Below are 11,696 nucleotides of genomic sequence, written 5' to 3' on the forward strand. Positions count from 1 at the left end.
CAAACGCGTTGCCTCGTGAAACTTGCCAGCCGTGGTAAGAATTTTCTGATCCTTTCAAAAACAAAAGCTGATGTTTTGGAACAACTCATCAATTGTGTTGAAGAACTATTCTTTTTTTTCTACTTTCCTTTGTTTTCTGAATTTTTATGGTACCTAGTTAATAAGCTATTTCTAAACAGCAGTGGAAGTTCTTCTGGAGTCATGTTTCTAACAATGGTGAAATAGTATTGTTTCTGAGCTTTTTCTCTTCATGTTCCAAAGAGAAACCATCTGAAAGCTGTTTTTAAAGCCCATCTTATTATTTGGGTGCCAAGTTAAGTGACATACACGTGCTGCTTCCTACTCACGGACAACGGCAATACAATCAAATGGGGCATGCTTTTTTGTTCAAAGAACATTTGGCTCTACAGTTTGCTTCTATTTCACATCAGAAACATCACCGTCGATAAACAGAACAATAATAACAGCAACACAAACAGGCTTGGCTTGCCTTCCAATTATTATTAAAATTCAAGAAACTGATGAAAAAGTTCTTTGTGCTCCCAAGGCCAGGACAGTCTCCTGAACGCTGGCTTCTTCAGCTGCCACTAAGAACTAGCTCATGGTTAACTATGAACTTACACTTTCAGGTAATATTAATGATTTTAAAACACAGGGTAAGTACTCCTGTTCCAAGGGATGTGATGTGAATGATTCTGATCCCTTAAGGTTATTTCATCAAAGCTCACTCTTGCCTTTTGCAGCCCTGCTAAGGTTACTGTCCTTTAGTATGCATCAATAGATAAACTTTCAATCATCTTGGAAAGCACATCCAAAAATAGCATGAGAATCAAAAGGCAATGGTATACCGGGTAATTGTCCCAAATAAATAATTTTGATAGGATTTTTTTTAATTTCGGATGAAACAGAAACCTTAGGAAATGTATTCGTTTTGCTAGAGTTAAACTCTGCAGACGTACCCAGTGAAAATGACCAACCTACTTTATTTCAACTTGATACTCCTTTCTTTTACAGTGATCATAACTTACTAAAATCATTTTTTGCACATTTTGAATAAATGAGTCATTTACAAGAAAAAAAATGTAAGCCAATAAGGTGGAAGGATGCCCTTTTTTGTTTTTTAAATAATGATTCTAAATCTAGAGCATTTCATTGTTTTTAATGGGCTTTTATCATGTATGTTGACTAATGCCAACAATGGCTGAGCTCAGCTAACTGAAAGGAACTCATGCCTTACAGCTCACGTGCATGTGTGTGCATGTGCATGTGTGTGTGTGTGTGTGTGTGTGTGTGATGTTGTGTTTGTGGTAAATTCCATTTCCCATGACTCCCAAAATATTTTCGGAGACCTCCTCTCAAGACATTTATTCACGTTTCTTCTGTATCAATCTAATCAAATTTCCATTCATGGCACATGTGCCTTCTTATTTTCTCAACTCTGTATTTGATAATCTCTTAAAGAAAAAACCCTAATAGAAATTCCCTGGAAATAATTTACAGGACTAATGAATTTGTAGGTCTTTTAGACAGTTCTACATTACAGTCACATTAATATTCTTTCCTTTTTTATAAGGCTTGAAGTAAATCCCATGACACTAGAAGAATTTAGATACTGATTACTTGCGATTGGTTCCTGGTGATTTGCTCTTAATAATTTCCAGTTGAATTTAATGAAAGTATGATTCCTGAAATGCTGCTTCATTAAAATTGCATCTTTTTCCCTTTAAGTGTGGTTTCGGTCATTTCACCCATTTTGGGGGGTTTTTTCCGCCCCCCCCCCCCCCCCCCCGCGCCTGTTAAAAAGAAATGATTGAGAAAGCAGAGACAATTAAGAATATCACTTCAGTCCCTCCTAGAACTCACCCCCAGAGTTTCTCCGACTGAAATGATGCAAGCTGTACTTCATCAGGATTTCACAACTCTTTTCCCCACTGATGATATTTTTTCCATAGAGTTTTAAACGAGAAACACAGGAAGATTTGGGAAGAGTAAGGGAAAGGAAAGTGAAGAAAGAATCTGTTGCATCTGCAGGAGAAGTAGAAGGTCTTTTGTATTTTTATTTAAAAAAAAAGCGAGAGCTTGATTAAGTTATACCGTGCAGCATTCAGACTTAATTTAACTGAGATGGTGATTTGCAAATGAATATCTACATGGATCCTTTTTAAAAATCCAAATGCAAATGAGTACAACTGCAGTAAAATATATTTGCAAATGAATCCTGTTGCTTTATTCATTTATTGTGTAATTACTGCAATCCTTCCCACCTTGTTTTCAGTATTTCTTAATCATTAAGTCGGAAGCATGACAGCAGTGCCAGCCCTGGCATGATTCTCTTTGACTAAAACCTTGTAAATTAACACAATTAGCACAGCATCATCCTGCTAATTAACTTCCAGTGTCTGGTGCAGTGGTTTTGCAAACAAGGAAGAGGGAGTCAGAAGGGAATCAACATGCCATTCTGTTACCAAACTCTGTGCTGTGTTCAGTTTAGCTCAGCAAGTCAAAGCTGGCCATGTCAGAAGCCAGAGTCAGGGAATGAAGAGCTAAAGGGGTTGGAGAAGGAAGGCAGAAGGGGGTCGGAGCTGTCAAAATAGACTGCAGTAATTCAGAAGGGAGCTGATGCCACAGATGCTTCACTTAGACCAGGCCTCCTCTTTATCCAGGAATCTCTGCCAGAGGGCATAAGACAGTTCACAAAACTCACTTTGGGTAATACAAAGGAGATGAAGGAGGCCTACTTAATGTAGCTGGACCAGAATAGGAAGTGTTGGAACCGAGCAGAGATTGGAATGGGGTGAGCCAGCCCTGGGAAACAAAACAGGGTTCTGGTGCTCTCCTGTAACTAAGTCTATGTGAATCCCCGAGGGTACGTTATAAATCCCTTTGGGTGCGGGTTCCCTAATCTGTGAAATAAGGTCATTTCTAAGGTCTCTTTAAACTGTGAAATTCAAGTGATTCTCTGATTCTGAGCAAATACTCTTGCTTTACAGTTTGCTACTTAAGTCACCTTGCTTCAGTTAGTAATCTAGCAAGTGATAGAATTACCCATAGCATCTCATTATCTGGCTGCACTCTTTGAGTTTATGCCACACACTGCTTCCCACAGAAATGTAGAGAGAATCCAGATTCTCTCCCTGTTCTCTATTCTTATAAGAAACAGGTCCCTTTCACCTGTTTCCTTCCTCCCTCCCTTTCTCTCTTCCTCCCTCCCCCTTCTCTCTCTCTCCACACACAAACACACATAATAGATATATGCATATATAGGTATATGTGCATGGACATATATGTGTGTGTGTATATATATGCATATATATATATGTAGGATATATATATATTTGTAGGTATTTGTATGTGTGTGTGGATATATATGTGCATATGTATCCTCCCCTCTTAGCACTGGGAGACTGTAAAGCAGAGGGAAGAATTATAGGAGAAGGAGGGAGAACGCCAGCTGGAAGACCGACAGACAAGTGATGCTTGTTTTTTTTTCCAGAGACTCAACAACAGAACTGAGAGGCAGAAAGGAGCCAGTTGTAATTCATACCGAGTTGTAGGCTTTGTGCGATGAAAGCGATGGAGCGCTGCCTGGGAGATTGCTTTGCTGCACTCCACGAAGCAGATTTGAAACTGTCGTGGAGCACTTTAGATGAGAGTTGGATTATGGAATGACCTGCTATGTCTGTGTCATATTGTTCTGCGCAGGGAGCATTATACTGTGCTAACTAGGTGTTCAGTGCCAAATAAGAGAGGGGTCCTAGATGTGATCTGTCAGCTGTGTCTCATTTTTATATTGGTTAAAATATAAAACAGAAACTCTGATGTCAAGAGACGGAACAGCTAGCTATTGCACATGCTTAATAGTATCACGTGCTAGATATTGAAAAGACATGCCTATTTCATTGTAAGAACCTGTGACTGAATTCTAATTTGACAGGAAGGTGTGAGTACATATACGTGCGTTCCTGCGTGTGGGTAGCAAGTAACTTGATAGGCTTCACAGAAGCAGATTTGCTTATTACTTAAAAAAAAAAAAAAAAAAAAAAAAAAAAGGCCTACAGAGTTCTTGTTTAAATTCGGTTTACTTTTTACACAGGACTGAACTTCGGTCCATTTTATTTATTTATTTATTTTAATTTTTTTGAGACAGGGAGAGACAGAACATGAACAGGGGAGGGTCAGAGAGAGGGAGACACAGAATCTGAAACAGGCTCCAGGCTCTGAGCTGTCAGCACAGAGCCCGACACGGGGCTCGAACTCACGGACCGCGAGATCATGACCTGAGCCGAAGTCGGCTGCCCAACCGACTGAGCCACCCAGGTGCCCCAACTTCGGTCCATTTTAAAGCGTACCTACGGTACGGATCGTAAGAGATACGATGAACTGTGAGAATTCTTTATAATGTCGATGTCATTAGAGAGGAATAGGTAACGAAAGAAGTTGGGGGAAAGCTTTAACACTTCTGATGAGTATCTCCGTAAATTAACGTTTCTCCCCTCCTCGCCCTTTCCTCCCCAACCCCCACCCCCCAACCCCGCAACCCTCAGGCTTGAAGATGCAGTGGACGCCGGAGCATGCCCAGTGGCCAGAACAGCACTTTGACATCACCTCAACCACTCGGTCTCCTGCCCACAAAGTTGAAGCCTACCGAGGTCATTTGCAGCGCACCTATCAGTATGCCTGGGCAAACGATGACATATCTGCTCTGACTGCCTCCAACCTGCTAAAAAAATACGCAGAGAAGTATTCTGGCATCCTAGAAGGCCCCGTGGACCGGCCCGTACTCAGCAACTACTCGGACGCGCCCTCGGGGCTGGTGAACGGGCGGAAGAATGAAAGCGAACCCTGGCAGCCTTCCTTGAATTCGGAAGCGGTCTATCCCATGAACTGTGTCCCGGATGTCATCACGGCCAGCAAAGCCGGAGTCAGTTCGGCCCTCCCTCCGGCAGATGTCTCTGCCAGCATAGGGAGCTCTCCTGGGGTGGCCAGCAACCTGACAGAACCTAGCTACTCGAGTAGTACCTGCGGAAGCCACACCGTGCCCAGCCTTCACGCAGGGCTCCCGTCTCAGGAATACGCCCCGGGATACAACGGCTCGTATTTGCATTCGACGTACAGCAGCCAGCCGGCGCCTGCCCTGCCCTCACCTCACCCCTCCCCTTTGCATAGCTCCGGGCTCCTGCAGCCCCCCCCGCCGCCCCCCCCGCCGCCCGCCCTGGTCCCGGGCTACAATGGGACTTCTAACCTCTCCAGTTACAGCTATCCCCCCGCCAGCTACCCGCCTCAGACTGCCGTGGGATCTGGGTACAGCCCCGGGGGCGCGCCGCCGCCTCCTTCAGCCTACCTGCCTTCAGGAATCCCTGCTCCGACCCCTCTGCCCCCCACCACTGTTCCTGGCTACACTTACCAGGGCCATGGTTTGACACCTATCGCCCCCGCGGCTCTGGCCAACAGTTCGGCGAGTTCTCTCAAAAGGAAAGCTTTCTATATGGCAGGGCAAGGAGAGATGGACTCCAGTTACGGAAATTACAGCTACGGCCAACAGAGATCTACACAGAGCCCCATGTACAGAATGCCCGACAACAGCATTTCAAACTCGAATCGGGGGAATGGCTTTGACAGAAGTGCTGAAACATCATCCTTAGCATTTAAGTCAACGAAGCAGCTAATGTCCTCTGAACAGCAAAGGAAATTCAGCAGCCAGTCCAGTAGGGCTCTGACCCCTCCTTCCTATAGTACTGCTAAAAATTCCCTGGGATCGAGATCCAGCGAATCCTTTGGGAAGTACACGTCGCCGGTAATGAGTGAGCACGGGGACGAGCACAGGCAGCTCCTCTCTCACCCGATGCAAGGCCCTGGACTCCGTGCAGCTACCTCATCCAACCACTCTGTGGACGAGCAACTGAAGAATACCGACACGCACCTCATTGACCTGGTAACCAATGAGATTATCGCCCAAGGACCACCGGTGGACTGGAATGACATCGCTGGCCTCGACCTGGTAAAGGCCGTCATTAAAGAGGAGGTTTTATGGCCAGTGTTGAGGTCAGACGCGTTCAGTGGACTGACGGCCTCACCTCGGAGCATCCTTTTATTTGGGCCTCGGGGAACAGGCAAAACGTTACTGGGCAGATGCATAGCTAGCCAGCTGGGGGCCACGTTTTTCAAAATCGCTGGTTCTGGACTCGTTGCCAAGTGGTTAGGAGAAGCAGAAAAAATCATCCACGCGTCTTTTCTCGTGGCCAGGTGCCGCCAGCCCTCGGTGATTTTTGTCAGTGACATTGACATGCTTCTCTCCCCTCAAGTGAGTGAGGAACACAGTCCAGTCAATCGGATGAGAACGGAATTTCTGATGCAGCTGGACACTGTACTAACTTCAGCTGAGGACCAAATCGTAGTAATTTGTGCCACCAGTAAACCAGAAGAAATAGATGAATCTCTTCGGAGGTACTTCATGAAACGACTTTTAATCCCACTTCCTGACAGCACAGCGAGGCACCAGATAATAGTACAACTGCTCTCACAGCACAATTACTGTCTCAATGACAAGGAGTTTGCACTGCTCGTCCAGCGCACAGAAGGCTTTTCTGGACTAGACGTGGCTCATTTGTGTCAGGAAGCAGCGGTGGGCCCCCTCCACGCCATGCCAGCCACAGACCTTTCAGCCATCATGCCCAGCCAGTTGAGGCCCGTTACGTATCAAGACTTTGAAAATGCTTTCTGCAAGATTCAGCCTAGCATATCTCAAAAAGAGCTTGATATGTATGTTGAATGGAACAAAATGTTTGGTTGCAGTCAGTGATAACTTCTTTAAAAAAAAAAATGTAATGAATGTTGGCACACACACATAAAACCTGCTACATAGGGTATAGAGCCCCTTTCCAGTAGTGTTTAAATCGCAAAGGGTACTGGGGAAGATGACGATTGCGTTGCATCTTTAGCGTCAGGGTAGATTTGGAGGAAAAACGCATCAGATGAGAGCTGCTGATTTGAAAGCCCCAGATGACAGAAAGCATCTGTTGATGCTCAGTTCGGTTCAAGCCAGACAACACTCACCAAGGAGCAAGGTGCAAGTGTGTTGATTTCAGAAGGACGTGAACCTTGTGTGTTGATTCCATTCTGCTGTTCTCGAGATTTAGTTGCTGTCAAGTGCCTGGAGTGGTGCTTTATTTTTTGTTTGCCTCACAATTACATTGGTGGCATGTGCTAATATAAAGAGCTTTAACTTCAAACATTATTGGACTAAAGAGATGAACGGTTGTGTTACGACAGAAAACCAGATTTTTGCCATTTTAAGAGCAACAGTATTCCTCAATCCTGTCTGTTCTGCAGTATTAAGCTAAGAACAGTTAAAACAGGGTAACGGTAATCTGGACCTTAATTTCTGCAGTTCATTTCTTTTAATGTTCTTGTCTGCAAAAACTCAGGAAAGCGATTGTGATTTGTACAGTACCTCAAAGGAATGTGTTGAAAGCACTATGTACTGCTGAGAGTAATGGGATAGGCTTCGATGTTACTTTATATTAAAATGTATGTTTACCTCAACAATTGGAAGATAGCAAGGAAAATTACTTTGAATGTATCCAGAAACATACTGACGTGTGATACAACTGAATATTTACGACTTAAAGTAGAAATGGAAGGATTTTTTTTAAAAAAGATTCTTTTACTAATTATGGGGAATAAACCAGAGCAGAATAGTTCTTTATGTCAAAAACTGCAAGAGTTCTTCGTACATTGCTCCTTGATAATGAAGTGAAAATGTTCTTAAAAGGTACACTGGTTAATGGAAAGCTACTTACTCAGTTTATGTTAGTACCTAGAACACTCAGCCACAAGACCTGTTTAGGACCCTGAAAGTCACAGTACCTAAAAACTAGGACTGCCTTTTACTGCATAGGGTGGTGGTGATGTTGGTTTGCAAGTTCTCTCTTAAAACTGCTGGGAATGGTGTCATTCTATTCACTAATCTAGCTTATAGGCTTGTCGTGCTGTTTGATAGAATGCAGAAGATAGCAAGCAAAAACAAAGAAATAAATACAAAATCAACCAATCAACTTTATATATATATGTGTGTGTGTGTGTGTGTGTGTATATATATATATCCACAAAGAACATCTATATCCCCTCTCCTTTTTGACTCCTCTCTTCTCAGTGCAATTTTGCTTCTCATTTTGAAATCTTCTGGGCTATAGTGCTCCCACATTCATTTCTACCTCAGTTTTGTCACATTTCTCTTGGACAGTAAAGTAGAAAATTGGAAGTGGAGACACACACACACACACACACACACACATACACACACACGTGCGCACACGCATCTATACCTTGTCAAACTCGTTACTTTGTTTTCTCCCATCTTTTCCCATAAGTCTCGTCTCCAGAAACATCAGTCTTCATGCTTGCTTCTGCCTGAGTCCACCCCCACCCCGGCATATGTGGCATTTTTCTTAATTTTCCATTCTTCTCCTGCTCCCCACCAAGTTGTTCTTTGTATCCTTTAATGCTTTATGTGCAACTTTTCATCGATAGCTAACTGATGTTCGTTCGGCAATGCCTCTGAACAGACAGTGTAGGCTGTAGCTTTCCAAAGCCGCTGCCCGTGCATAAGCAGAACAGCCTGGCTTTTTGAATGTATTTTTCCTGGGTTGTTTTTTTCCTTCCTTTTTTTTTTTTTTTTTTTTTTTTTTTTTTACTTGAGAGATGCAGTAACAAAACTGTTGCAAAGCACTGGCATTTTATGTATTCAAAAAGTGATGTACATTTTTTAAAAATTTAAATAAATGCAATGAGAAGCCCCAAGAAAGCTCTTTCTGTTATTGTTTTTTTTTTTCCTGCAAAAATTTTGACTGATTTCATTCACGATGTCAAATTCTCTGAGACACTTAACACAGAGAAGCCTAATGAAGGACTTACATCATATTTCTGAAATTTTATGATGCTTGACCACTGCTCCCCCTTTTTTTTCTTATTTTTCATGTTGCTAAAAACTGAGCAAATGAACCAAAATTTAATTTACTCTGATATTCTATCAACTAAGACTGTGCTTACATATAAATATTCCATATTAAAAAGCAGTGCCTTTCATTAAGGATACAAAAAATAATATTTAAATACATCCTCTGCTTTTCACAAGTGAATAAATGCTATAATCATGTTCTGGCTCTACCCTGCACATCTCTTATTATAAGAAGATTCTAATATCCCCATTAACTTGTAGGTTCATATTGATCTCACTGACAAGTTTACTTTTGCACAGTGCTGACCTATTTTCTGTCTTTAGACATTACGTTTCATTTCCGCCAACATGCTGTGTTCACTTGAAAGCAACTGGCAAGTTTTGACAAACCCAGTCTTATTTAGACAACTTTGGAAAATCCAATATTGACCCACATTTTTGTGGCTAGTAAGAGTTAATGCCAAATATGACTGCACTGTTGTGTTTTACACTCATTTATAAAACTGAAAATAAATTCAAGGCGTACGTATTGGCTTTGAGCTTTAAGTGACTTAAAAAATTACTTTGAGATGTGAATGGTCAAAAATCCATGTATTTAGGCCGAAGCTGAAGTCTTGTGTGAATTTCATTTAGCCTCGTGAATTCTAGGATTTGATCTCTTAGGAAATTGGGCATGCTGAAGAAATGAAGATCTGTTGGGGGAGATAAGGTGACCTTTGAGTAGCTGGTGCTCTCCTGTGATTCTTTGATTCTGCATGGCAGCATGACGAGCTCTTATATGGACTAGCCTAATAATGAGCTCTGTTCTGACCATCCCTTCTGGAGCGTGGGGTGGGGGTGGGATGCCACATCCAGAGAAATGAATGTGTACAATCAGTGGTAGTACAACTGAGTAATCGGGCTTCATACTCTCGGCCTCTTTTTGACTGCTAAGAATTTGGAGAAGGCCACTAATGAAGGTAAGGTAATGAGCCAGTCCGAATCCCTTGCCGTCTGGCCAGGGGATTTGAGCCAGTCCACTTAACAGCCCCTAATTCTCTTCTTCACAACTGCAATAACATTTCCAACAGGAACAAAAAGGAAGTGAAGGAAACTACTTCAGTAGAAGGATCAATAGAAATTCAAGAGGTAGTTCATAATGACCTTACGTGTGACACAAATGGAAATACCCTACACTCCTGGCATGCTTCTCACCAAAATATTTAGAACATTAGTGACGATATGGAAAACTTTGCTGACTGAGCTGATCAATGGAATGTGAAGGCAGTATACTTTAAGGCTATTTACTTTCACACAGAATGTTTATCTATTAGTCAGTTTGTATTCCACTCAAATGCAGATAGACGGGTATAATGTTTTCTTGTGCATTTGAAACCTATCAAGGAGAAAATAAACCATTCCACTAAAATACATAGGCCAAGCACCATCTGGGCAAGTGATAAAAGCTATCCAGAGGCTATGCTATGTAAAATAGCAAGGTCAATTTACATGGGCTGCATAGTACTTGGCTATGCAGTTTTCAGAAGAATACATCCCAAAAAGTCCAAATTAATTCCTACAATAGGTCTTTGTAAATTTACATCTATTCGTGGGTTGGAAAATACGTTTTAGAGGCATTTAGAAAGTGTATCTCTGAAAACGTGTCCAACTCCAAACAGAAAGATGCTACTAGAATCCCATTCTCATGTTTCTTAGCAAGAATTGGCTATCATGATCATTGAAACTGTATTTTGCAAAGTGAAAGGGACACAGTTTGTTGAAGTATTGAGGCCACTAAGGTAAAGTTCTAATATATATATATGTGTGTATATATATATATATATATACACACATATATATATGTAATTAGCGTGTGTGTTTGTGTGTGTGTGTGTGTGTGTGTGTGCTGTTTTCACCACCACTTATTTGAACTTTAAAACTAACATCTCTTTTACATTATTCAGAAGCAACTGGTTCCTTCCTTTTCTTCACATGTGCGGACACACATGACCACGTGACAGTTCCGAGTGTTTTCATGTTTTTTTCTTTTGAAAAGTAAAACCTTTGGTTATTGAATCACTTGCCGATTTTCATATGAAGCACATTAGCAAACGTGGAGCTATTAGTATTTCAGAATTCAAAACCAGCTGTACTTGTGACTAACCAACACATGAACTGAGGCTCACACTCTGCTGAGACCTCTGGTTGACATTCGATTTTGAACCTGCCAGATGCATTTGTGTGAACCAGGGATACTGCATCTTTAATGAACAAATCTCTCCTCTTTCTCCTGTTTTTAAATACAACACAAGCAGTGTAGCACTAGGCACTGCAATTGTCAAAGACAATTAGACTGAAAGCAGGAAAATTTCACCTCCCTGTCTCAGTGATATGTAGAATGTCGGCAGCATGGGTCAGCCTTGCCACAGAGTTGTGTGAGAATATATGAATCAGTCCTATAGAATGTTAAATATTTATAAAATGGTTCTGTAGTACACCAAGGTTGGGAGCACATTCATTCTTTCTTGTTGTCTTATGATATAAAAAAAAAGCAAAAGTTTATTTCAATCTCTCTCTTTCTCTCTCTCTCTCTCTCTCTCTCTCTGTGTGTGTCTCGTGTGTGTGTGTGTGTGTGTGTGCGTGTGTGTGTGTGTGTGTGTGTGTGTGTTTCTCCTTGTGGATTATATACAGTTGCTAGAGAATATTCATTTCTTTTTTTTTCTTTTTTTCATCTGACGTATATTCAAACATTGTTGTTTAT

At 41.8% G+C, this 11,696-nt stretch overlaps 1 protein-coding gene across 1 annotated transcript; it reads left to right on the top strand.

The window, feature by feature from the left end:
• Nucleotides 1–1,196: 1,196 nt before the first annotated feature.
• FIGN (fidgetin, microtubule severing factor) lies at nt 1,197–8,050 on the top strand. The gene has a single exon (XM_049615581.1). The coding sequence runs from the start codon at nt 4,553–4,555 to the stop codon at nt 6,797–6,799; it is 2,247 nt and encodes a 748-aa protein (XP_049471538.1). The 5' UTR covers nt 1,197–4,552; the 3' UTR covers nt 6,800–8,050.
• Nucleotides 8,051–11,696: the final 3,646 nt, after the last annotated feature.

The sequence above is a fragment of the Panthera uncia genome, assembly GCF_023721935.1.
Source record: "Panthera uncia isolate 11264 chromosome C1 unlocalized genomic scaffold, Puncia_PCG_1.0 HiC_scaffold_3, whole genome shotgun sequence".
NCBI classification, from domain to species: Eukaryota; Metazoa; Chordata; class Mammalia; order Carnivora; family Felidae; genus Panthera; species Panthera uncia.